The 27,955-nt window shown below is 40.7% G+C and overlaps 1 protein-coding gene across 6 annotated transcripts in view; it reads left to right on the forward strand.

Annotated features, from left to right (window-relative positions):
* Positions 1-27,955, forward strand: part of C5H4orf50 (chromosome 5 C4orf50 homolog) — a 91,142-nt gene that overhangs the window by 21,140 nt on the left and 42,047 nt on the right. For 4 of the 6 annotated variants that reach the window (XM_063335441.1, XM_063335440.1, XM_063335439.1 and 1 more), the window contains 6 exons: positions 55-201; positions 3,652-3,828; positions 6,082-6,138; positions 6,533-6,715; positions 18,224-18,466; positions 19,580-19,990. In XM_063335441.1, coding sequence (XP_063191511.1) covers positions 55-201; positions 3,652-3,828; positions 6,082-6,138; positions 6,533-6,715; positions 18,224-18,466; positions 19,580-19,969 — 1,197 coding nt within the window. In that variant the 3' untranslated portion in view covers positions 19,970-19,990. The remainder of the gene's footprint in view (positions 1-54; positions 202-3,651; positions 3,829-6,081; positions 6,139-6,532; positions 6,716-18,223; positions 18,467-19,579; positions 19,991-27,955) is intronic. The other 2 variants (XM_063335443.1, XM_063335445.1) reach the window with 2 other exon arrangements.

Raw genomic sequence — 27,955 nt, forward strand, 5'->3', positions numbered from 1 at the left:
CCACTGCTAGACTAATTGTACTCAGTAATTTTGCTTTTTAATTCTTCCCATTAGGCTCAGAAGTGGTACAGGGAACTTGGCTTTGCCGAAACAAGATACGAAGAAATCAAAACTCGTTTGACACAGGCTCTCTCAGAATTAGACCGTTTTAAACAAGAAGTGGGGGACAAAATGCTTGGAAAGCACAACTGCAAATTGATGGTATGTACATGAATGGCATGGATAAAAGCATATTCCTTTGGATGGAGTGTTTTGTAGGCAGAGACAACCATTATTGTTATTTGCAATAGATTTGAAGCAAGCACAGTGCACCTAGAACCACTGGAGCTATAAATTTGAAAGTAAGCAGATATTTTGCAAGGCAGACTATCTGTCTGTCAGATACTCTGAAGTCTGGGCTCTGCGTGGGCATTATAGACACCTCCATTTTTTTGGAGGGCTCTTGTCCTGCTCTCTCTAGCCAGAGTCATTTTCTGAAGCAGGGATTTTCAGGTGGCCTTCATGAAAGGTGTTTCCCTTCTGCCTTTCCCGCTCCGTGGTTGGAGAAGTCTCCAGTGTTTCCAGTATTTGCCCTTTGAGTCTTCTAGCCCTGAGTACTAGATTTGGAAAGGCAAAATGAAGCTGTGATGCTGGATATTTTGTGGAGCAGCTACCACTGTGAATGAGTGGTAGGTGGTGTGGATTAATGTGGAGTCAAAGGCTATAACTGATGCATGCAGCCCAAATGTGTATCCCCAAAATCCAGGAAATCTTTCGGTCACATGGGGGAGAGAAGGCTTCATTGGAATGTATCTATATCACATAAATTCTGGATTTGCCTTAAATGGAAGCTTTTTGGATTTTCATGTGGCTCTGTGTCTTGATAAAGTTTTTGTGGTTTCCACCAAAACGAAGTGTTTTATGGAAAAATTCTAATTATTTAATAATTTCCTGGAAGCAGCTTTCATAAAGACTTTTCAACTAGCCCTGAAATTATTTCTGTCCTTGACAGGAAAACTGTGAAGAAGAAATATGCAACTTTTATCAGCTGGAAAAGCAATTTTGTAGCAATCTACAACTTTTGCAAGTTTAGTTTGAACAGGTTAGATAGATATGGCTTTGGAAGAACATAAAAACACATTCTGGAAAATTTATTTTTCAGTTAGTTGTCACCCTTGTTCAGAAGTGCTTTTCATCCCACAAAGTTATTAATAAACTCTGATACAGTAAATCACAATAATTTCTGGTTTTGCCTGTTCTGAAGTTATTTTTCTGGAAGACGTCTGTCTATGACGGTTGAAAGAAGTGAATATGTGAGCATTCTGGACCTAGAACCCGAGGTTAGGAGGTCTTTGAGATGTAATATGTTTTTTAGGCATGCCTTTTAGGACTTTGCCCATAGCTTATGTTCTACAGCCCCCAGTGCCCAAGGATCCTAGTTCTCAGCCAAGACTCGAAAAGGCTGTCATGATATTATTCATTGCAAGTAAAAGAGAGCTAAAATAACATGCTCCAAGATTACTGCTAGGACTCTTTGTTTCACTTTCCTGCTAACATAGGAAACACAATTTAGCATAAGAGCATTTGGGGAAATTTTCTAGGATGTTCAGGCAGCCTTCAGAATCATGGTGCTGTAGTAGGAGGTAGGAGAGGTATGTGGATGAGCAGGAAGGGAGCAGGATACTATTTATAGCTTTGAAAATTAATACAAGAGTTTTCCATGAAATGCACACAGCGAATAAGGTGCCAGGCTTTCTCGGTGAACTGCTGACTCCTGTCATGACCTGGAGACAAAAAGTCATGTTATCTCTCATTTTTCTCATTGAATTTTTAGACAAGCACAGTGCACACAAGAAGAGGAAGATTTATTTTTATTTTTAGTGTTTAGGCACCAACTTCAAAGACTAGAGATCTTGCCAGGTAAAAATACACTGAGTTAAACGCTACATTTTGGTTATTTCCCATCCGCAGCTGCTGGGTCCTTCATCCTTCTGGAGCTTGACTGCACAACCAAATGGTAGCTGTTAACTGGGACTTCTGACAGAGTGATCATAAATAAACCTTGTATGCCTCATTTATGCTTTTAAACTACAGAAAACTGCTAGCAGGTCAGCAAAATGCAAAAGGAAAGAGGAAAGCAATTTTTTATTTCACAACCTCTTTTTCCATTAAGCATCTTCAGCTAAGGAGTGTTTCCATTTATTATTTAACATATTTTCTGTGTGGGAAAAACGATGATGAGGAAAATACTATGTCTCAGACTCATCCTCAGGCTTTTGTCACAGCAACCCTGTTCTAATCAATCTTGATGTGTCCAAAAGTTGCTATTGTTCTTTTCTCTTAACACAAGAGGGAGCCAAAAAGTTTGGTACAAAGCATGCGCGACTTGCTTAAATGCTGTGCATAGAGGACTTGCTTCATTAGGAAGAACAATATGAAAAGGTCATATTTCTGTTTTTATCTGTGTTGCAGTGATGTGTCTCAGGCAGAGTGGTGTGATCGATGACTTCAGTTTGCTGTTTTCTATGAAATGGTGCCTTCAGTATGTTGTAGTCACCAAGGGTGTCAAAGTTGGAAAGACTGTCAGAAAGCAAAGGAAAATTTAACTGTGTTGTTGTGCATCACAGCTGAACATTACCTCTTCTCTCAGTTGTATCAATGTTAATAACCATTAGAATCAAACCGTCTTCCTGCATGTTTTGTCAGAATGTCATATGGTTTTACCGCAGTATATCGTAGGTCTGACTCGAATTTTTAGCTTAATCACTGAAATGCTTAATCTTTTAGACTCGCTGATATAACGTGTTATCAGAAATGTTGAGCAGCTGTGTGTATCAACTCAATATTTTTTTGAATATAAATTCACAATAGCGTGTTTTCCACAAGACTTTCTTCACTCTCAGATTCTCCTCATTCTTAATCTATGTGTTTAATCTGACAGTGTCACTTTTAGGAGCTGACTTGATGGTGCTGTCCGTCAGTCTAAACCTTTCACTAATCCTTTCAATCTAAATGCATGCAATAAAAAAAAAAAAAAAAAAATATCAGACGTGGGTGAGGAGGAGTTAAATTCAGAAGCTCCTCCTTCCACTTGTTCTGTACTACTATTGCTACATTTTAACGTAATAAATATTTTCTTTTTAAATATTTTTGAAATTTACATTTAAAATCTGATTAGTATTATTAATAATCTTCCAAAACACAAATATAACTGGGAGACCAGAGTTTGCTCTCTGAGATAAATATATGTAGAGAAACAAGGGGCATGTTATATAGCAGTTGGAGCGGGAGACTGGGGACTTTTGAGTTTTATTCTCACTGCGTGACCATAGGTTGGTCACTTATTCTGTCTGTGTCCCAGTTTCCCCAAATGTGAAATTATTGCAATGCAATACTTACCTTGAAGGAGTGTTGTGAAATCCCAGTCCTACACCTGCTCTCACAGGGGATCAAGAACTCCTTGCTCATAAACAATTTTAAGATTTGTGCAGGATGTTAGTGCTAATATGTTTATGAAGGTTTGAAGTTATACGTTTTACATCAGCTTTTTCTTTTTTTGGCATACAAGGTAGGCATGTATATTGATTGAGATTTTTGTGCTTTAAAACACGATTGAGAATATTTTCATTATTTTGTACACCTCATTTGATAATTTGTGTATTTGCTCTCTAGCCTGTGCACAATGTGGAATATGCCCAGGAAACAGAGGAGAATAAAATAGCTAATAAGAGATTACAGCAGCAAGTGCTGACCTTGAAAGCCCAGCTCAGGGACCAAGCTGCATTACAAAATCAGTTTCATGACCTGCAGAATGAAGTGGAACTCCTTCAGGCTCAGCTATGTGAAAAGGTATATTAAAGCTGTTTTCTGTGTGCTTAAGTGAGTGAACAAATCTGAGTTTAGGCTTCAGATTCTACCCCTTTTTTCTCAAAGGAGAGAACCAAAATAGTCTTCTTTCCTGGGAATGAATCTGAGGATAATTAAATGGTTTACAGGCATATAGAGGTACCCCTGACTTCAGAGAAATAAGGAAAAGATATAAACCACCTGGGTGGCTGATGTGGTGAAAAGATGATAGACTGTAATAAAAGTTGCTGCCAGTCCCTGCTATAATCCCCGCAGTGTAATGCAAGCAAAGTAGTGCTGGAATTCTTTAAGGAGCCACCTCCTTGGCTTAAATTGTCAGGATTTTTAACATTCTCGATTCTCTGTATCAGATTAGGAAACCCAGTGAGCTAGTGATAGAATTTTGATAGAGTTTTTTCTAACTTTTTTTGATCCAGCTGCTAGGGTTACATGTTAAGAGTTTCATTAACACATTTTCATTGGGGACGTGGTTTGTATTTTTATTGGCATAGTTGTTCTGGTGAGAGCCCCCGTGTATACACAAGTATACTTGCATGAGCAGTTTTTACACTTGTGCATTGTATTTCACCTGGCAAACCAGAGCAGGTGCAGTCATTAACATTTGCACAGCTACTGCCTTGTTGTGTGACTAGAACTGCTCACCTCTTAGGTGAAAACAAATTTCTGCTAGAACTTTTTTCCCCTAGAATTTGTTTCCTATTTCTTTGGAAACTATTTTTTGAAAAGGCATGATAGTTACAGTGTGAGCCAAATTGGAACTGCCCATCATACTCTGAAACAAATAATGAATGTCATTTTCTCAATAATATTCTTCATACCCTTGTACGATGTGTAGAACATGCTTCTATCTTTCCTCTGAAATACAAGAGATGATTTTCTTCTCCCTACTGGGCACAAGTTTCATCCTACTTGCTCCATGGTAACTCCACCTATTCTAGAGTTTGGGGTCTGGGGTTTTTTTTCATTTGTTTATTTTTGGGGGCAGGGTGGGGTTTGTTTTGTTTGGGTTTTTTTTCCCTAGCCTTATTGTGTGCTGTGATTTGCTTTAAAGCAGTCCTGTAACAGAGGGTTAGTGGCTTCTCTCAGGCGTTGGTTAGGATGCCTCTTAGCAGTATAGTGGAGGTAAAATGAAAATCTTTTGTAGCTTCTGGTATCTGTAGTTATGGATGGTGCAAATCAGATGGTAGGTGGGTAAAGGATGAGACGTGTTATCCATATAAATGGGCAGCTCCTAATTGTTCTATTGCATTGGCAGAATGTTTTATTCCATGCCTCATCAAGAATTGAATGTCACCAGGGACCTACTGCTAGGTTTTTTCTTGTTCCCCCAGTGCTAGTGCAATGTAAAGACACGTCTCTCCTGTCCTACCTACTCTGTTTCTTCCCAAGCCCACAGTTTATCAGCTGAGGACCATGTGACCTCTTTCAGCATAACTGAATTTTCATAAAGGGAATCTTCTGGTGCATATAATATACTTACTGTAGGCTTTATAGAAACGCAAATTGTCAAGCAAAATGAATGCAAAGGAATCTGTACTTTATTGCCAAATAATACTGTATTGATTTGTAATAGAAATTACCTGGCAGGATACTGTATTTTTTCTGCATAATCAGAAAGCAAGTTTCCCAAGAATAATAAACATTTTAATTGTAAAGTACAGACTAGGTCATCTGGCTCACCTCCTAATAGAAGACGTGCATCGATCGTGTCAGAGTAGAAAGTTGTTGATGTTCACATTTGAGAGCCTGCCATGGAATACGCATTTAGAAAATCCCTCCTTGTTTCTTGCATAATATAGATATATATGATATAGATATAGATAGATATAGATAAGAAAGGAAAAAACCTTTCCCCAAAAGGCAGAAAGATTCACAGAGTAAATGGGAACATGAGTTCATAATGAAGGATACCAAGTCTTTAAAATGATGCTGCTTTGAAGAAATAACCTCACTGATAAAGGGCTCCATCTAAAACCATCCAAAAGCATTTGGTAATACACAAGACCACTATTAATGCTAGTAGGACAGTGTTTGTGTGACTGGGCAGGTCCATGTCCATGTACAAGCAACTCCTTACACTGCTTCATCGTGTTTGTGATACAGGGTCACACAAATACGCGAAGTGCCTTGGAAGTCAGGCCTAAAACGAATAGCAAAAAGCTGCTACAGTATTTTAAAATGACTCTTGAATATATTAATGAATAAATTAATGCAGAATGTTTTTTAACCTTTCAGGAAAAAGAACTTCAGAAGAGAAAGTCTGAAGTGAAGCTGACACTAGCTCCTCTGAAGGTACTCTTATTTTCCTGAAAGCTGATGTAGGACCTGCACAGGGGTGTATCCCTTTGCTTGCGGGCTTCTGTGTGTCTGCCTGCCTTCTGCAGCTGCCCCTGACTTAGCTTTAGGCTTTAGGTAAAGGCTTGCTGACGTTATTGGTGACATATATGCTACTTTTTAGCCTGTCAAAAGGGGGACCTCTCATACGGAAAGGGAACATCTCTTTCCGGTTTACCTGTGCGCACGCATTGCTGTTGCAGGGTACAGAGGCACCTAATGGCCTAGAAACACAGGAATGGCAATCTATAGCTTTGGGTCAAAACTTGTGAAATTACAGATCAGACACAAAAAATAATCTTGCAGTCTCAACAGGGAGTGAAATCAATGTATATGTGTTCGTGCCACATAGGCTAAGCTGGCTTGCCTTACCCGAAAGTGCCAGGAAAGGAACAGCTTCATTATGAGGATGCATGGTGAATTTCACAGGCGAGGAATTATTAACTCCACATTTGATGAAAAGGTGAAAAACTTGGTGAATGACATGACTCTGGCAGAGTACACGGTCGCTTTTACACCAATGTGTGATCAAGAGGTAAGTGTTTGTACTTGTAGGATCCTTCCATTTCCACTATTGTATTAAGTCAGTGATTTATTTAGTTTTAAAGTGCTTAGTGAGACTCAATGTGTAGTTATAAAATATATTTCAGCACTTAATATAAATAGTGCGTCAGAAAATTCAGTGGACTTGGCTGTTTTACTGCTGGTTTAGTCAGGGTTTAAATCTTCTGGAGCTTATCACAAAGTACATTAGTGCTCTGTGCAAAAAACATTTCCCTGATATTTTGGAAAGTACCATAGCGGATAATGCAGCACATATTATTCAATTTCAATTTAAATATGAATTTTGCATTTTCTTCCTGCAAAATGCATCATCTCAGATTTCTGAAAAAATCAGAAAAAAAGTTCCCACGTATCATTTTACGATTTAAGTCATCTCAGCGAATGCTCGTATTTAAAAAGAAATTAGTTAGTTACATTTTGCTGGCAAGATTAAACTGGTTCCAGTAGGATACACTCTGCTTCACACCTGGTTATATTCAACATTATCATTAATAGCTTGGATGCCTGGAATATACTTCATATTTTTGGAGTAGCACCTACTTGAAGACATTCTTAAGGACAGGAATCTGAATCTGGCAACCTGGAGAAACAGGAGTATCCTTGCCATACTTCAGTAACCTTCAAACAAGCTCTTTTTTCCCCTTTGATTTTCTCTCTCTTATTATTTTAAACAAAGCCTGTAAAAATGCCCAAACAACATTTGGTAATGTCTATGTCAAGTATACTCAAGTAGAATCTTGCTGGTTATAAGGGAGGGAAAGCATGTATTTTGTGTTACACATTTGTAAAATATTGGGAAAGTGGCTGCCTACCACAGCAGGACACTGAATGTAGGTTCATACTATGTTTTGTACTTCAGCCAACACAATGCACTGCAAAACGAATGCTTTAAAATAATTTATTTTTTAATGGCACTGACATCTATTTTTCATGAGCAGAAGTAAAGATGCATAGAATGGGCATATAGTATAGTAAATCCATAGGACTATTTGACTGATTATTTTGCAGTTTTACACACAGCGTGGTATTCTGTATCACTGAAGAAGCTTATTCTTGGAGTGTTATTGAGTGTTGCAAGCTATCACTCAATCATACTTGTTTCTGTGGCAAGAATTAATTTAACTGCATGTTAAAGAAAAGGTAGATTGATTCTTCAAGGTAAATAGCATTCAAATTTAGGAAAATAAACAAGAGTTTGCTGGTTCATAAATATATCTTTTTATTTTTATTTTGCTTGTCCTCTACTACCTTTGTTTCACTCAACCTTTTTTTGTATGCTTTGGGGTTTTGTATGCTTCGGGTTTTATGTGCCTTTATGTCTACATATGCCATCGACCTATCATGAGCAGCACTGTCATTATAAGATGAAAAGGCAGTGTCGTTGCAGGATGGGACAGGATTCTGTGTCTGGTTCTGTCTCCTTTGAGTATGTCAAGTCTGGGTCCACCACTGTCTCGCCCAAGCTCACATTGAGAATGAATGTTTTATGTGGCAGCAGTTAGTAACTCATCTGTCAGCAGGGAGATAATACTTCACCGCCTTCAGACGTTTTCTCAGACGTTGCTGTGATAAATGAGCATTAGTGTAAAGCTTCCCAATACAATAAATATCAAAATACTGGTCACACTCACACTGTCTCCCTGAATGTCTAATTATCACAAAACTTAGCAGCTCCAAGAGAAGAGAATTAGATTGAATCTGTATTCTGACGGCCAGTGAGTTTGTTTGCAACGTAGGAGCCCCACATTCAACTCCCTGCTTCAATAGATATTTAGCTATTCATGCTAAGTGGAGCACAAACCCCTTCCCATAGTACCCAGCACCGTAGTGGCCAGAGGCCTCACTTAGGCTCAGGCACACTGGGACTGAAGCCTGGTTTTTTTGGTCATGCAGAGAACAGACTGGCTCTTGCTGGGCAGCTTGACACTGAGCTTCAGACCATTCCGGTCTGTGTTAAGTAATTCCATGTGCAACAGGGGAAACCTTTCCTGTCAAGGCAGATCTGAATGATCCCATGAAAAATTTAGGTTTCCATGGATCCAATGGAAAGCATTTGGGTGAGAAAATGTCCAAGTGTCACTACTCCTAATTTAATAAATTATGGTTACAATTAAAAAGAAGAGAGACCATTTCGTATTCATGTGATATGTTCCTTTGTTTTTAAAAATCCTGTACTGAATTCTGTAGACGTGTTAAACTGAACTGACTTTTCATCTTTGGGGATTCATTTTTTGTGTTTCAACTCTTATTCTCACTGGAATTCACATCTCAGATTCCAGAGCTATGCCCAGCTTTTACTTACATGAAAGTCCTTTGAAAGCTCCTTCCCTTCCTTCCCCTCAAATTTCACTTCTAAATCATTTCTAACATTTGAACACTTCTGGAGAAAACCTGGTGGATCAATGCTGCGTCCCCTCCCCCCCCCCCCCCCTTCTTTCCTAAATTAAAGATTTGCAATTGGCTTTATTCATTTCTGGACCCAGTGACAAATGGAAGCCTGTTACACACTGGCAGCAGACCTGCCTGCTTTGGCTTGATGATGAATTTCAACCGCGAGAGTGCAGTGATGCACGAAGGGCTGATCCAGAGCCCTTTGAAGGGAAAAGGGACTCTGTATTCAGTTCAGAATCTGGGCTTTTGTAGTTTGTTAAAAAACTTTTTGTCTGGTTCTCAGCAGAAAATATGTCTTAAAATTCTGTTAAGAACTCTATTTCCATCTCCACTGTGTTGGAATTAGATGTAGATTAGATAGATCTACCCTAGCTGTGCACTAGGAAGCTCCAGCTTCTGTGGAAGGCTTATGGGCATCAACAAGTTACTCACGCTTAAAGACAAAAGTGAGCTTCAGTTCTTTGCCTGTTCAGGACACAACAGATGGTTGCTCATTCCCTTCTGTTTGCCAGAGATGTTTTCTTCCTAATACTCATCCCAATTAAAATACTAAAACACAAAGAGAGTGTGATGCAAAACCAATCATCTTTGGAGCTTCTTTTCAGACTTCCCTTTCAGTGTTCAAAACTCTGTTCTCAGATATGATAAATCACTCTTGTCCCAGTGGCTTTATCTTGCTGATTTGCACTAACTCAAAACCTCAAATCAGTTCAGTTTAGCAGAGCAGCATGCATTTTCAGTTTTGTTATTCTGGATTATTTTCCCAGTCCAGTGTTACATGCAAATGTTTTTGATTGAGAAATAAAATTTGCTTGAATCATGTAATACCTCATGATTTTGTTCCAGGAGTGTACTTTTCACTGAGGCCAAATATACACTGGAGTAATCTGTTCAGAAAAGCCCATTTTTCTTCTCTTAATATTCTTTCAAATCCCTGTAAAGAGAACTAGATTTTGAATGACTTTTCCTGCTATGAAACTGTTCACCATGAAGCTCTTTAATTGTAATTTAGTTTAAGTAAGAAATTTAGTGTAGTTCAATTTAATTTTAGTTTGGTTTATCATAATAAACATATACTATTGCACAGGAGGGGTTTTATTTCAATTCTTTTTCATCCAAAGAAAACACCTATTTCACTGCAGTGAAAGCAAAAATTGTGTGCAGGATAGTGAAAAAAAGCTTCATCATGCCTGCCTCTCAATTTTGAAAAAAAATAACCTTTTGGGGAGCCATAGGAATGACAATGTATGTCCAATATGGGTTAGAAATTTTTGAAGGCATGAAGAAGTTAATTTCTAAGCCTTTGTCTATATTTTCCTTTTTGAAGAACTAAACTGAGAAACCATTGGAGCCCCTTGTAGAGACACGGTAATAAATTTGAGCAACTGACATAATTAAAACCTTGTCTTATTTTGTGTTTGGAAAATGAAAAGCACGTGTCTGAAGAGGACATCCTAGGGACAAGGGCTGCCTCCAGCGGGTGCACATGGCACTCAACACAGTGCCATAGCTGGGATTCACATGCCCAATGTCAGGCACAGAATATGTGGCCGTTTTTGGCCTTTTGTCGTGTCCCATTTTAATCATCCTCTTTTAAATGCTGATTTATTTTTTTTTTTTCAATCAGAAAGGCCTTTTCCTCGTCTTTCTTTTCTTGCTGTTGTAGAATTAATCATGGACATTATTAACAGTGGTTGTTTCTCTGCCTTTCCCAGTGGAAAGTACACAGGACAGCATTCATCCACTGTTGTTAGACATTCAGGTTCACTGAACAGCTAACAAAAAGGACTAGGACTGAGATTTGCAACTGGTTTACTTGGGTTGGTAACAGTGGGAAGCAAGAGAAGATGCTTCAGATAACTAATAGGAAATGTGAAAGAGAAGGCTCCAAATTTTTCTGAATTTAGGTGTCTACTTGCAGTTTAAGAAACAGGCTTTACCCAGTTTGACGAGCCTGGAGATGAGGCTGTGCCCATGCTACTTTTGATATGTTAGAGAACCACAGAGAGGAGCAAGAGAGCTTGACTTGACCTTCACCTGAGCTCATCCCAGCCAGTGCAGCTGTGCAGTATTTTGGGGCCTTTTCTCTCTCTTTCGGGACGTGTGTGGAGAAACAGGAGTATGTTCAATTCTTTCCCTCAAATGACTGAGCCAAAGTGTCCTGGTTTTATGTCAACAGCCCCTGTGCAGATGACTGATGGCTGGTATGGATAATGCTGCTGTACTCGTTCACTTCAGTTTGTCTTGGCTGGAAGGCTTTGACTTGATAATAGATTTTATATGCTCTTTCCATAGCAGATCTGAAACCATTGTCGCTATTTGCCCCCATTTTTCAGGGCTGAGAGGGAATTTGTGCAAGGAGTATAGGGACAAATGGTAGTGCTCTTTATTGCTTTTCATGGAGTCATCTTAAACCTTATGGATGGGAAGCTCCAGGCAAAGAATGTGTCCTGTGTAGTGAATTATTTGTTTTGCAGAATAGGGAATAAATGTGCAGAACAGTATAGCTTAATCCTCCTTTGTATCAGGGGATTTCTTCTGAGATACTTCCTGGTGGAACAATGATTTGTGCTTTTTTTTTTCTCCCCCACCCCCCGCCCCCTTCTACTCATTTCTTTGCAAGAAACCACTTACCGCTTTCCAGTGAATCATATTTGAAGGAAACAGGCCTGAAATAACATTCTGTGATGCTCTCCTTAAAATGATTTGTGCATGACTGGTGAGATCAGAAGCTTTTCTGGCACTGAGGGTGAGATATAGTTCATGTTTGATGTCAGTTTTTCAGACAATCACATCCATGGTGCTTCTTTTCATAGTTAGTGGAGAGAAAAAGTTACTTACAAGGAGGTATCCTGCCTATTTTAAGTATCTGCTTTAGATAAGGTCGGAGGAGTTGGAGAAGCTGGATTCCATCGATTGTGAAGCAGGCCAGGAGGAGATATGCTTCGGTCAGATGAATTTCTCCCTCAAAGGGGAGAACAAGTTTAACTTTGGGGTTTCACTCTTTTGGGAACAATGTTAATCAACACCAAGGGAACTTTCAAGACAAAGTTTTTTGCAGGGAGACAATTCTTTTTCTGACATTATAGAAAATATGACTTGAATCATTGGAATTCCAAGGGGATGAAAGAGAGGAGATGGTGATTGTTATTTAGTAATTTTTTTAAAGAAGGGTAAAATCCATATGTTAGTTTTGACCTTCAGAAAGATTATTAAAAATACTGAAGGGTATAAAATACAGATTAAAAGCAGGTAAGGGCAGCCTGGCCTTTCCAGTGGAATAGCTGATAAAGCTGTTCAGTAATTGTGTAAATGGCTGTTTGTACAGAGGGTAGCTCAAGAATTTGTAGTGTCTGAGGAGATGGTACATACTCAAGGTTTTAAAGTAAAACAGAATTTGGTTTACAACGATTTAGATCTGTTTCCTGACTGCGTACATAATACAGATATTTTAGCAGAGGTTTTTGCTCTAATTCATGGCCAACAGTGTGCGTTTGTCTAGAACAGTAAATGCAAATAGAGTAACTGCCTTGCTTAAAAAAAGCAAAGCTTTAAAAATTAACCTTTCTTTATTTTCTGATAGATGGTAGAATTTAGAGTAAGATAAAATGTGCGGTTAAAAATATCTAGATGAATTAAAACATTTTATTCTTATCTCTGATACCACTGTCATTTTATTTTTGCAATGTTGGGGGAAGGTGATGTGGTTTTATTTTAATGTCAATCATTTCTAGAACTTGGCAGTATGCAAGTTTACACTTCTTCAAGTTTGGTGGAATATCACAATATTTTCTTCTCTTCCTGGGTGGGGTAATTTGTGGAAACTTGAGAGGAAAGCAAAAAATATCAAAGGAAAACAGAATCAATAGTGTAAAAATAATTTAAAAAAAAAACAAAAACAAAAAAAACCCAAAATCCCAATGTCTAGGCATTGAGGCAAAATGCAGGATTTTTGCTTAGCTACACCCATAGTACTGTAGAAAATATGATCTTTAGTGTTTCACAGAGTCTTATGAAACAGTGATGACAAAGCCTTTTTTAGAGAATCAAACCAGCTTTCAAATGTAGTGCAGACCATCCTGTGAAAACTTCATCAGTGTGGCAGCAGCTTCACTCACCAGGGTTTGCACTAACCCACCTTTCTACTGAGTTTCGCTACTATGGCTGCAGAATTCGGTCACCCAAGAAGCAAAAGAGTTTGTGGGTTGAACAGTTGAAGGAAATAGAAGGAGAGGACAGATCCTGCAAGGATGTTATTTGTCTAGAAATGAAATGTTCCAGTGTCACAGCTTTGATTTGGTGCTGTGTTTTTTCCGGTAGCTTTACCAGCTCTCCTGCCTCCGAGGAGGACAGCGATTGGCCTTTGCATGGGTCATTGAGCTCCAGAACTTGTTCTGCTCCTGCTGACTGTCATCTATCAGCAGGGATGCCTCTAACTGTGCTTCCTGTAGCGAGGAAATTCTCGTTGAATAATTTTAGATCCAATCTCTTCATGCCTCAAAACATTTCAGTGCTGCCCTTTGTAACCCCTCCATCACTTTCAGCCAGCCGGCATTTTTGTGAGTGCTGGGGAGATACTGCACTCATAACCTTGGTTGGAAACAAAGGACTTCTGAAGCTGCCTTTGGCTTCTGTTATTATAGGGTAATGTCCAAATGTATAGCTTTCACTTTCCAACTGATCTATGCCTGTGATGTTAGGATGTGATTGGGTATTCTTGCCACCCTGCCTAAATAAATGCTCCAGCCAGATAGTGTCACAGGCTCCCTCTGTAATCAGTGTAGAGAAAGTCTCTTAAGGGAAGAGCAGCAATCGAAATTATGTGCCCAAAGTTGGTCAATATGAGTGGTCCTTCTGTTCCTGGATGTCACTGTCTTGTTCCCTGGCCTGAAGTAAATGAGCCAGGTGGTAGCTGCTCCTGGGGCGTGTCTCGTGTCTCAGCTGGCCAGACATGCTTGTCTTTGGTACTTTTAACAGGACCAATGGCCAGAATTCAGCAGCATTTGTTCCCTCCTCTCATGGTGGGGATCCAAGAACAGAAGGTGAAATGGGATCAAAGGCAGTGTTCATTGCTTGCATTTAGCACTCATGTTCTCTCACGTGGTGTATCCTGGGGAAGGGTCCATCCTGCAGCACACTGGACCTAGAGACAGACTGACACAACCCACCCTTCTGTCCTGATGAGCTGAGTACCAGTGTGGTGGAATTGCAAGACACACGCTTCAGGGAGCCCATGAGCTTTGAGGGTCATTCTGCAAGCAGGAAATGAGAGTGGTGAGCTGTTTCAGGTCTCAGCCAGATGTACACGTCAACAGCTGGGATTCAGTGTCACCTCCAAGGCTATGGGACAGTGCAGTCCCACTGATACCTGTACGCTCTAACCCTGGCATCAGAGCTGCTTTTGAACTGCTTGCAAACAGCATGGTTGCCATAAAACTCCACTGTCATCGCTCCTGCAAGATTTCTTTTCTTGGCAATAGCAACAGCTTACACACTGTACATTCTTCTTCATGCTGTCATAGAACTGTATTTTGATGCATGAGCTTGTCAATAAATTCTCATCTTTTTGGGGGGTCACCAGAGCAACCTTACACCACTATAGCATTTCAGAATCCTGTGGTTTTTATTTTTTTTAATGGACGCAACTGCTGTAGCTAATGCTCATTAGAGCTGTAGAGAGGAAAAATAATTTATTATTTTAAGCAATTCTGCAAATCTGCATTTCTGGAGCTTTTGCAAAAGGACTAGTGACAATGAGGTGATAACTCGTAATCAGATGTATAGATTTTTGAAATACATAAATAACTCTTTTTAAAAACTCAAAGGCTGAAACTGTGATTAACAATCTTAGATTTGTTTTTCTGTGCAATTGCAAGAAAAAATGAAACATTGATCCTGTAGCTTTAATAAATCTGTATTTGGATGATAAAATGCTACTGCCTTGTGATAGTCATTTATGTTCAGGGAGATTTTATTTTCCTGCTTGCAAGTGTTATGAAAAGGTGCATAATTAAAGAGCTGCCATTTCTCTCTAAATTTGGCTTCAGTTTAGTGAAGATATTCAAGAAAGATAATGTTTGCTGTGGTGTTAAAATTGATTTGGAGGTGAAATAAGATCAACTGAATTCATATTATTTTGATTCACAGTAGGAGGATCTGGATGAGAGTTCATGCAGTTGAACTAATATGCTTTTGAAGTCCATTCAGCTTAATTTTTTTGAGCGCACATAGGCACAAAAACCTGAATTTGTTGTGTAGTGTGGAGTGAGAGAACATGCATATGAAAGAATCATATTAGAAATTTTGAGATTCTTCAAGAGGGGAACTAACATTATGCATTTTTTTAAAGTAGTATCTTTTTCTATTTTTTTTTTCCTGGGTTTTCTTCGTATCCAGTTGCAAATTCTGTCTGTAGCTAAAGCTTAGAGACTTTTTTTGTTTTGAGGAATCATAGAATTGTCAGGGTTGGAAGGGACCTTAAAGGTCATCGAGTTCCAATCCCCCTGCCATGGGCAAGGACATCTCCCACTAGATCAGATTGCTCAGAGCCCCATCCAGCCTGGCCTTAAAAACTTCCAGGGATGGGGCTTCCACCACCTCCCTGGACAACCTGTTCCAGTGTCTCACCACCCTCATGATGAAGAACTTCTTCCTAACGTCCAGTCTGAATCAGCTCATCTCTAGTTTTAATCCATTCCCTCTAGTCCTACCATTATGCGACATCCTAAAAAGTCCCTCACCAGCTTCCTTGTAGGCCCCCTTAAGATACTGGTAGGCCACTATAAGGTCTCCTCGGAGCCTTCTTTTCTCCAGACTGAACCACCCCAACTCTCTCAGTCTGTCCTCATAGGAGAGGTGCTCCAGCCCTCTGATCATCCTTGTGGCCCTTCTCTGGACACATTCCAGCACGTCCATATCTCTCTTGTAGTAGGGGCTCCAGAATTGGACGCAGTACTCCAGGTGGGGTCTCATGAGAGTGGAATAGAGGGGGAGAAACACCTCCCTCGATCTGGTGGCCACGCTTCTCCTGATGCAGCCCAGGATATGATTTGGCTTTCTGGGCTGCTAGCGCACACTGACAGCTCATGTTGAGCCTCTCGTCTACCAGCACCCCCAAGTCCTTTTCTTCAGGGCTGCTCTCAGGCCAGTCACTGCCCAGCCTATATCAGTGCTTGGGATTGCCCCGACCCAAATGGGGAGGACCCTGCACTTGGTCGTGTTGAACTTCATGAGGTTGGCATGGGCCCCCCTCTCCAGCCTGTCAAGGTCCCTCTGGATGGCATCCCTTCCCTCCAGCGTGTCAGCTGCCCCACACAGCTTGGTGTCGTTGGTAAACTTGCTGAGGGTGCACTCTATGCCACCGTCCATGTCGCTGACAAAGATGTTAAACAAGACCGGTCCCAGTACTGATCCTTGAGGGACTCCACTTGTCACTGGCCTCCACTTGCACACGGACCCATTGACAGCTACTCTTTGGGTGCGGCCGTCAAGCCAGTTCTTTATCCACTGAATTGTCAGTCCATCAAACCCATATTTTATCAACTTGGAGACCAGAATGTCATGCGGGACAGTGTCAAAGGCTTTGCTCAGATCCAGGTAAGTGACGTCAGTTGCTCTCCCCTTGTTTATTGATGTTGTGACCTTCTCATAGAAGGCGACCAGGTTTGTCAGGCACACTTTGCCCTTGGTGAAGCTGTGTTGATTGTACCCAATCACCACTTTGTTATTCTTCTGCCTCAGCAGTGCCTCCAGGAGGATCTGCTCCATAATCTTACCAGGCATGGGGGTGAGACTGACTGGCCTATAGTTCCCTGGTTCCTCCTTCTTTCCCTTTTTTAAAATAGGAATTATGTTTCCCCTTTTCCAGTCAGTGGGGACTTCACCAGACTGCCATCACTTTTGGAATATAATAGAGAGCGGTTTAGCAACCTCATCCACCAGTTCCTTCAGTACCCATGGGTGTATCCCATCGGGTCCCATGGACTGTTCACTTTCAGGTTCATCAGATGGTGATGAACCTGATCTTCACTTACAATGGGAAGTTCTGTCCAACCCCTGCCATTGTCTTCTGTGACTCCGGGAGTGTGGCTGGAGCCCTTGCCAGTGAAGACTGCGGAAAAGAAGTCGTTGAGAACCTTGGCCTTCTCCATATCACTTGTCACCAGCTCTTCCGTTTCCTTTCTGAGGGGGCCCACACCCTCCCTAGTTGTCTTCTTACCATTAATGTACCTATAGAAATTTTTGCTGTTTCCCTTGATCTCCTTGGCTAGATTTAATTCTAGCTGAGCTTTAGCTTTTCTCACCAGGTCTCTTGCTGTTTGGGCAGCTTCCTTATATGCCCCCCATTCTAGCTGTCCTTTCTTCCACTCCTTATAAAGTTTCTTTTTGTGTGATAGTGTGTCCAGGAGTTCCCTGTTCATCCAGGCAGCTCTCCTAGCACTCTTTCATGCCTTCCTCTTTGTTGGTATAGTTTGCTCCTGGACGCGGAGAAGGTGATCCTTGAATACTGACCAGCTGTCCTGGGTCCCCCTTCCCTCTAGCGCTTTGTCCCATGGCACTTTGGCCAGCAGATCCCTGAAGTGATCAAAGTCTGCGTGCCTAAAGTCCAGGGTTGTAAGCTTGGAATATATCCTCCTAGTTGCCCTGAGGATCTTAAAATCTATCGCTTTGTGGTCACTGCAGCCAAGGTTATCCCTGAGCCTCACGTTGGTCACCAGCCCTTCCCTGTTGGTGAGAACAAGGTCCAGCATAGCACCTTTTCTTGTTGGTTCCTCTACCATTTGGAGGAGGAAGTTGTCGTCAATGCATTCCAGGAACACCCTGGATTGCTGGAAGAGTTGATGAATGCAGAGAGGAAGAATTGATGAATGTAGAATTCCATTTTAGACAGATGCAGGAATGCTTCAGATTTAAAATAATTGGTATATTATCCTTTTTCTTATTTTGGTAAATATAGTTTCTTTACATTTAATTTCTGTGAACATTTATTGTAATGAATTCATCCAAGTGTCTTCCACTAACCCAAAATAAACAGCCTTGGAAAACTTCATCTAGCCTGAATTTCTTAAAACAGTATTTTCTCTTGCAGATGCTGCCTCCTTCCACAGACATTTCACAGGCCAATGGACAGCCAGAGGATCATGAGACGTGTGTCAAAGTGAATGGGATGACTGGGTCAATACCTGCAAACTCTCAGCAAGAGGTGGATAGCCTCCCTAGTTCTCGCATCGCTCCAAATGCGTATGCTGATTCTCCTATAAAATTAACAAGTCCAGAGAGGATCATAGCCTTGCATCGAGAACTAAGACAAAACCATCGCAAAAATTGCCAGGTCAGTAAAAATTTTGTCATCGTTTTTATTTTAGTGAAACTATTACTCCTGGCAGTCACTTTACAGGTCATAGAGATACTTGAATGATTGCTTCCAGAGATGCACACTTGATTGTTAGTTTAAACAAGCTGAGAATAATAAATGCTTAATGCTTTTCATTATTTGTTTTCTTTCCTGTTGTTTAGGAATGGCTTGGGGCATATAAAAGTGATTTAAATTTTTTGTTTTCCCCATGGTATGCTCTCTGGTAAGACCATCTTTGAAAATTGTTGGATGTTTAAAAAAATAAAAAGTTACCATGTTGATCCTGTCCTATCTTTTTTTTTTTTTTTTTTTTTACTCCAATTCTTTTTTATTTCAGTGATCCAATTATTCCTATGCCCTGAAGCTCTTTATAGTAATTTCCATTAACTGCAGGAATCCTGTTAAGAACAGAGCTGATCAATTGCAATTGCATTTGTGACAGTCTGCTGCTAAACTAACCATGCAGGAGATTTCACCCTCTCTGAGACAACATAACCTCTCCATAACTGTACAGAAACAAAATTCAGGCGTGCAATTACTGGAGGCAGTTAGCTAGCGTGGTTACAAATATTACTCTACTGAATTTCATTTATACTCTTGGATTGAAATAAACGGAATAAAACGAATAAAAGCATAGTTTCTGCTTTTGGCATTAATAGTCAAAAAAATCATGCAAGAGGCTGAAATCTCCTTTTAGTTAAGAAATTTATCATGCAATGAAATGGCAACACAGAATTCCAATAACATGTGAAACCTTAAATTATTTTATTTAGTCCAGGGGACATATGTGACAGTTCAAATCCTGATGGCATATAACTTTTTATGTTTGATCAATGAAAATATTGTCGTAAAAGAAAATCATTAGGGAGATCAGAATGCAAGTACTTCTTTGATTTACCTGATCTTTCTAAACCCAGGGATTTATTTTTTTTTTTATCTACATCACGTGTGCTTTTATTAAATCCCAATGAGAGCACGACACAGGCCTACTGTACAATTATATGGGAAGCTACAGCCAAAATCAGCCACAACGCACAGACTAGCCTGGGACATCCAAGGTTATGTTTTCTTTTCTTCTTCCCTCCTCAGATGCCTTCAGTTGTCTCCTCCGCCTCAAACCCAAAGGCTGACTGCAACCTGCCCGTGATCCACCAGGAGGGCCCTTGGCCTCTGCTGTCAGGGATGAAGGATGCACTGGTGCCTCCGGAGCGTAGTGCTTTCTGGGCCACGAAGGGGAGGGATCGGTTGTCGAAATGTGATGATGTATTTTGGGGTCAAATAGGAAATCAGCATGCAGGTGCTATTCCCCGGGGAATGAAACAGAAAAATGCCATTATGAATAAGGCATGGCTCTCTAGAGAAAAAACAGATGGCTCAACCTCAGCTACCACAGCAAAAAGCTATTTGTCAGATGTGTTGTCAGCGAGTAATAAAGGTCGAAATCCTGTGGGGAGAAATCAGCTGCACGGGAAAGAATAAAACCTGCAGAAATAAAACAAGGTAAAGCATCTTAGCAATGTGATTTCCCCATTGTTGCAAAAGTACTAATCGTTTTATAAAGCAAAGATATTTTACTAGTTAGCATGACCTAGCAACCAGTTTGAGATAACTGGAAAATTTACATGAAAAAGAGCTGTAATACTTTTTATGATCAAAATTTCTTAGAATACTTGAGGTCACTGAAACCTCTGGATTTTTCAGTAGCTGGGCGATATTCCCATTTTCTTCTCACCGCTTCTTGATGTTTTGCTTTTATTTTAACTGAGACCATGCATCAATCTATTAAATCACTTTAACTTTTATGTACAACTCATTTCTTCAGTATGCAGTGACAAGTTCTGAAAGAACATGTGGCTTGAGTGACTGTTTCCTCTGGAACTTCAGGAAATTTTGTGTCGTGGACTTCCTAGAAACCTTTTTTTTTTTTTACAGGACTTGGGGATGGTTTTGCTGTTAGTGTTTCTTTAGTGTCTTGGGATTATTTTTTTTTTAATTTTATTAGTAAGTACATTTATTTTTTTTTTAGTAAGCTGACCTACAGCAGGATACTCAGTGTATCCATGTATGTGGTAGCATCTGTAAAAGAGCATCCTTCCATTGTTACTTTTAGGTAACAAATTGCAGCTTGACCGAAGTAGTTTTACTGGACGTGTTCCTGACCACTTTCTTTAGGTGACCACTTGGGCACCATGAGTACGGTTACAGCTGGGTTCAAGGGATGGATAATTGGGACTGCACCCTGTGCTGCTGAACCCCCATTCCTACATGAGGGAGGAGTGGATGCGGTGCCAGGCCACCTGCGCTAGCACAGCTGTGACAGCGCTTTCTCAGCGTCTGGCTCAGAAATAGGTGTGCTCTGGGCTACAAGAACCTTTGGTGGATGCTGGTTACAGGAGGGAGGAGGGAAGAGTGCGTGTGTGCAGGTGCACTGACACCGCTTGACTCTGGGAAGTTTTAACTGAGCATGGTTGTAAATGCCCGCAAAAACTGAAGTGTTATTTATATAGGGACCTGACCAGAGTTAATGCTTTTGGAAAACCTCCGTTATTCAAATCTCACAGCTATCTTTATTTTTATTAGAAAAGGGCATTCTTAGCACACGGTAATATGTGGCACTGTTCCTGTGCTCATCCTCTGCCTCCATCAGCTACCCCAGTTGGTTCATAGTATGTTACTACTTAGTTTGGTGCTGCTTTTCAGAAGCTGGAAGCAAAATGAGTGGTTTTGAAGAAATATTAATGCACACACTCACTCACACTTTAATGCGGGAAACCCGTCTTCATTTCTCAGCAAGGTAGCAATGCAGTTGCTTACAGCAGTAACTGATTTGGTCTTCATCCAGCACCTCTTTAGAAAACACACACCAGATGCCAAGGGAAATAATAGCCCCTGGAAGCGATGTTTTGGAGTGCTGTCTAAGCAGAGGAAACACCGGTGAGGTTCCAAAATCTGGGCTGCTGCTCTCGTGTGTCTTTCCCTTCTTCTTAATACCTGGCCAGCACTTTTGAAGACAGATATACCCGATACCCAGCCACCAGCTGCCTTGTCAAATGTTAAGATATTTCAATGTGGAAAAATACTTGCAAATATTTAACATCATAACTTTTATATCGATAAAACGATGCTTTAATAATTATCACTTCTGAGAACTTTTTTTGGAGCTTTATCTTGCTGACAGTAAAATACAGGGCCTGGTAGTTCAGGCTGGAGGTCAGATCGTAATGCATCAAATGTGCTAATAATAAGGGTATTAATAATAATATCCTGTGATAATAAGATAGTAAGTCTTTGTTATCCTAGTGTAGCTACTGCTTTGTGATTGGGGCCATAGTAACTTACCATGTAATTATGCCTTTCTCAGTCCAGTCCCTTTCTATCAAAGGCAGACAAGTGTGGTTTATTTTAAACTATCAGACTTCGTTTTAAACTAACTAGGTGATTTGGCCCCATTATTCCTCCCGCTAGAATTGCTGATTTCCTGAACAAGGACTGCAGACACACACAGGTGTACATGGGGGAACAGACAACTTGCAAGCATATTACCTGCCTGGAAGCACTGTTATGCTAAATGGACTCAAGCAGTTCCTCAGGCAAATGGATTCTGCGCTGGCACTTTGAAACTTTGCTTCACAAGTCACAGATTTCGGTTAAAATCTTGCAGCCCCTTGTGTTTTTAATTTTTTAAGGCATCCATTTTTCCTACTGCAAAGCATTGTTTAAATATGTGCAGATACCACTGTTGCCATTTGGCCAGCTGTTTCAGCTGTTTTTCATTTCTCTTAAGTAAAAATGCGTGATTTTAGATACTGCAGTGGAGGAATGCTAATAATTTAACAGCAATCTGTTTGGAGTTTTGCATGCAACAGCATTAGAAAAGGTGGGTCAGCTAAAAGTTTTCTTTATTTAAACTTCTGTCCTACTCCATTTTTTCCCACTACTGAATGGGCAAACGAAAAGTGGCGGATTATGCCAAATAATTATGCACCAATTGATGTACAAGAAGATTAGATGATTTAGATGATACATTGCACCATCAAACAAGCTCCTTCAAATAATCTTTAAGTACAGTCATTTGTAGAAACCAGCTCCAAGATGTACAGTGGCAGGCCAGATGGTTTGTATATTGGTGTCCTGCCAAGCTGACGTCCTTTGGGAGTCTGAGCTCGCTGAGTGACTCGTACAGAATAATTAATATTGCCCCTTATTCTGTAAATGATTTGGGGGTTTTTGAAATTGAGGGTGATGAGTAGCAATGTGCTTACAGAACACATCTGAAGAGTTGACTTGTGTTGGACCACCTACGATTTGCTCCTTGTCATCCACGGACCTCCCCAAGTCAAATGGCGTTATCTGTGCTTGACTGGATGATCAGGACACTCGGAAGGAAGCTGGACGACAGCATGCTTCCTACCGACAGGCGCTCAGCCTGTTTCCCATTCAGACTCTTCCACTTACAAAGAACTTGTTTGAAACAGCACAGAAAGCTATTTGCTCAGATCAACAGTTCACATCAAATGGGTGCTTATTAACATATTCAGGTAATATTTGCCCAATTCTTTTTTTCTAGACTTGAACTCCCCAGTACTAAAGTCAAAATATCTCTTATTTTAGCAGCAAAGTCATCTTTCTAGTTTTAACAGAAGTATTACTTAGAAATAGAATACAAATGCAATACATGCACAAATGGTGCATAGCGCTTTTTAAAGGCCGTGTGAAAGATAAACTTAAAAAGGAAACTTACAATGTACCTGAGGCTACAAATGCACTGTAGGCTAGTTTGTACCCACTTTGGGGGATGACTGAAAATCAAAAACCACTGCAAGGAATAGCCATTCTCCCATGACAGGTGTAAAAAAAAAAAAATAGAAAAAGAAAATATGAATCCATCACTTTCTTCTGACACTGAACAAGAATTTTTATGTAATCAAAGAAAAGTAATAATTCTCCTGCACTTGTGCTTTATCTGTTTTGCTCGTCTCTGGTAGAAGAGGTCATAAACAGGGAATGTAATGCCAGTTTTTATGTTCAGATGAAAAAAAACAGAACACCTGCAATGACAGATCATGTGTATTTTAGGAGAGTTCTCTTTAGTCAATGAAATTAATAGAACCATAGAATAATTTAGGTTGGAAAAGACATTTAAGCTCATCAAGTCCAACCGTTAACCTAACACTGCCAAGTCCACCACAAATCCATGTCCCTCAGCACCACGTCTACATGTCGTTTAGATACCTCCAGGGATGGTGACTCAACTTCTTCCCTGGGCAGCCTGTTCCAGTGCTTGTATTAGACTACTCCTTCTATTCCACTTATTTTTCAGAAAAATAGCATTCATTATATTTTAAAAAATAAGTTGCCCTGCACTTTGTCTACACTCACCTGTGCATGCAGTCTCACTTAACTACCAAGAATTCATTATGCAAGTTCAAAAGATTAAGTCAGTTGCCAGTTAATGTTTTAGGAACATCTAAACCAGACATGGTTTTGTCACAATCAGTGGAAGGGACGTGGTCTGCATCTCTCTTTGAGAACTGGTCTGCTGGAGAAGGCCTGGAAGGCAATGGAAACTAGGGAAGATGACAAAACTCAGTGTCTTTAAAGTAAATTATGCCACTATCCACTCTAGGTTGTCCTGGAGATTAAACATTTGTAGAAAATGGAGAGGCTCGGACGCTCAGCCTGTGGTAATTCAGTCCCATGCTTAGGACTGATGATATTTGTATGTATTTGTGTGAGTTGCCCATGATTAAATTTTCTGTAGTCCTCATTAGTTCCTGTTTATATTTTCTGGGTAGCAATTCTGATTTGTAAAAGCACTATTTAATATCTTCTTAGCAAAAGCCTTTTCATTTAGCCATTAAGCTGACAGATATTAAAGCTCCTAATTAAAACCAGATAATGTATGAAAGATTTCTACAGTGTAGACCTCTCTCTTAAGGCTCGATTAAACCAAGAAACTCCCACATCTGTTCGTACAACTATATTCTCAGCAGGTCAGGCAGCTGGTAGTGTTAACTTAAGTCCATCTTTCTTGCAGTAGCTTTATCTTGGGAATAAAGAGAACAGGAAGGACTAGGATGGAAAATGGAATGTTTCAGAAACCATGGCCTATTACATTTAGCTAGGAATATTGTCATTCCTCAGTCTGTGGCTCTGATCCTATCAGTTGGGATAATGGTAAATCATAGAATAACGTGTTCTTTTACATATAAATATGTACAAAATATTTATGTGCATATATATACACCAATATATGTATAATTGCATGAGGTTTGGCATAGAATAAAGGTAGTATGAAGTAATAGGGAGAAGTAACTTTCTGCAGATCTTTCTCTTTTTTTTATTTTTTTTCCACTTTCCTTTGGGATTTGCTAATAGAAGCAGGGACATGAAAAGAGATTGATTTTTTTCATTATTGTTATTTTAAAGACCGAATTTAAACCTTAAGTTAAGAGGAAAGTTGCAGTGGAAGTTCTGGTTGTACCTTGACTCCACTGCAGGTTAAAATCTACGTATGTATCAATCTGTCTTCCCTTTCCCAAACACCCTAGTTTCCGTAGGAAGGAAGCTCACTTGCATGCTCCACCTGTCAGCCCAAGTGTAGATGACAGTGGGACCAGGCCAATGGGGGACACTTGCTCGGTAGCAGTTTAGCTCCCTGTTGTCTCTTTTGGTGCTGAAAGAGGGGAAGAAAAAAGACCAATGGTTGTATAAAGTATTCTCAGCACATTTTTGCCTTGTTTTTATATGCTTAAACTATTGAAAATTTACTGGGTAAGAATTAGGCACCACTAGGGAAAATGCCAAGCTCCCACAACGGAAGTGGGACTGACTAGCGCCCTTGCTAAAGATCTCTTGAACCATAGCCACTGTCGTATTTCATGCAATATAACCTATCTGCCTAAGGAAAGCTCAGAGTAGTGTGGCAAGTTCTTGAGAGAAAAAGTTATGCATCTCTTAAAAAGAAGGGAAGGAAAAAAAAAAAGAAAAAGGAAAAAAAGGAGGTAGAGGATCTTATTACAGATGATGGGTCAGGTTCACCAGCGTGCCACAGCAGCTCTGTTCCAGTCTGGTAATCCAGAGCAGCTGTAAGCCTGGCTTCTCAGGCACTGAAACCGGGTTTATGCTCAAGCCATTAGTGAATCAGGTCACACATCTAAGGATGGAGAGTGAGTTCTGTTTTGGTGGGTTACTGAGCACATCTTATCAACAATAACTCAGAAATTAAGATATTACCTGTTCTGTCTAGTCACTGCAGTTTTGGTCATGATCTGAGAACATGGAGCAGAGTAAAGGGCAGTTTCAGTAAAGGTTTCCTTGAAGTTCACCTGGGTTGGACTAATTGTATTTGGACAAGAACAAGAAGCTTTGAAGTGCTGTGGCCTCTCAGCATATGGCTGTCTGGCAAAGCCTTCTTTAAGTGGTAAGATCCTGATGCACATTGTCGATTTTTGTAACACGGCTCCAAGGCTGAAAGTCGCGACTGATTCTCTCTCACCCCTAGTGAAAGCCGCAGATAGGGAGAACGTGGCCATCTTTTGTTGCCCTCCCTTGCCCCCACCATCTGCTGGGTGCTGCCTCTCTGCTTTCCCATCTGTGGGCTGGGGACTCTGTTTCTCAGCAGCCACATCTTTGTTTCCAGCTGGCTGCAGACAGTTCCTTCTGGTGAGTGGGCTTTAAAACCGAGGGATGAGGCTGCCTAGATGGAGGGTACCAATAATGTGTGACTGTTTGCGCAGGGAGTTTTGCTTGGGGGGGCGCGTGGCTGTTCTTGTCTCTCAGAGGAGCTGATTTGTAGGAGAAACTGTAGTCCACCATGTAGCTGCTCTGTGGATAGCCAGGGATTGGGGTCTGCTCATCTCTGCCAGCCTTACAGTTTCACACACCTTTTCTGTGCTGGATACGATCACCAGATGATTTGGCTTCTGAAGGAAGTTTGTTAGAGATCTTTTGATCACGGTGGATCTTTGCAAATGGTGGTTTATGGATGAGCAGACAGGTTTGTCTGATGTAGATGAGCTAGTCAGAAACAAATAACAAATGTACTTTATATGGCCCCTATATGATCTGGATACCTCATCATTTTGCAAGGCAGAAATATACTGTCCGTATCCTATAGCTAGTGAGCAGAAGCGTAGAGAAGCCACGGTCCAAATAAAGAGCTTTATTTAAGAGCACCCTGAGCGTTATCAATGCTAAATTAAGACATGGTCTCATGGAGGACATTCCTAAGTTTGAGCTGGGAGGTAGAGGTCTTGGTCATGTATTTTTTTTATGGTGGCTGCAGAGTTTTTCATCCCCTAATTTAGCTCTCGTAGCTCATCATGGCCCCATTGCCACCTATCCACGAGTAGAAATTGCTGCCTCCTCAAACCCATCAGTGTGGCTGCTCATGTGATAAATCCCTGAAACCATTTCTGTCAAAATGAACCTGGTAAAGAGCAGATGACCACAGAAGGAGTTCTGCAAGAAGTTCTGGGGAAACAGTGGTGCGTGGCAGCTGGCTGGCCCTTAGTGAGTGTTGGAGAGGGTACTGGAGGCAATACCCTCTTCGGGTTTTTGAAACCTAAGAAACGAAGCAGCAACTGGTGTGGACAAGTATCCCAGTGTGTTATGTGGTCTGAACTGGGTTCAGAACAGAAAGTACCTTGTGTGATGGTGCTTAGGAGCGCCAGAAAAAATCACCGCTTGCTGTATCTGACATCTGCATCTTTCCCAGAACAGCACATTCCTGTAGTCCCCCTTTTAGGTGTCTCTGTGAGACTGGGATTTGCACTGACTCTTGCATGTAGACAGACAATTGACTCAACATTTCCTGGTTCTTCTGTGGTGACACAACATCTTTACGACGCTACAGAAATAAGCTCTTTATTGCTTACAGCTCAGCCAACACTGCAGACCTTCACAGCAGTGACTGTCAGATGTCTGTTTCCCAGGCAGGGAGCTTGTTCTCATGCGTTTAGGAACTAAGCTTAATTCATGCTCTAGGGGGTGGGATTCCTTGGAACATGTATAAATCTGAGTTAGTCTTCTGGCGTCCCTGACAGTCATGAGAAATCAGCACTTGACCTACAGGACAGGATTCTTCTCATCATAACGTAGATCTAAAATAGGTAATAGATGATTTGCACTCTAGAGGTGCCTTTTCAATTCACTGACTGCAAGGATGAGTGGAGGCAGGCTGCCTCAGGTGCCAAGGCTACACTGCAGAAGGAAGGGAAGGTGATTCCCACCCAAAGTACTAAAGTAGTAAATGTGACTGAGGTCGTATGGGACTTGGTTGTGGTGATCTGGTAGTGCCTAGCAGGACAAAGACTTGAAATCTTCCTCCTGTCTCCTATGTGACTGCTCTGAACACTGGACTAGCCTTCTCATAAGAGATAACGGATGCTAACACTTAACACTTGGGAGCTTCTCTTTTGTGTTGTTTGAGCTCTTTTTCGAACGTTCCGCCTGAGGTCTTTT

The sequence above is a fragment of the Chroicocephalus ridibundus genome, chromosome 5, assembly GCF_963924245.1.
Source record: "Chroicocephalus ridibundus chromosome 5, bChrRid1.1, whole genome shotgun sequence".
Lineage (NCBI taxonomy): Eukaryota > Metazoa > Chordata > Aves > Charadriiformes > Laridae > Chroicocephalus > Chroicocephalus ridibundus.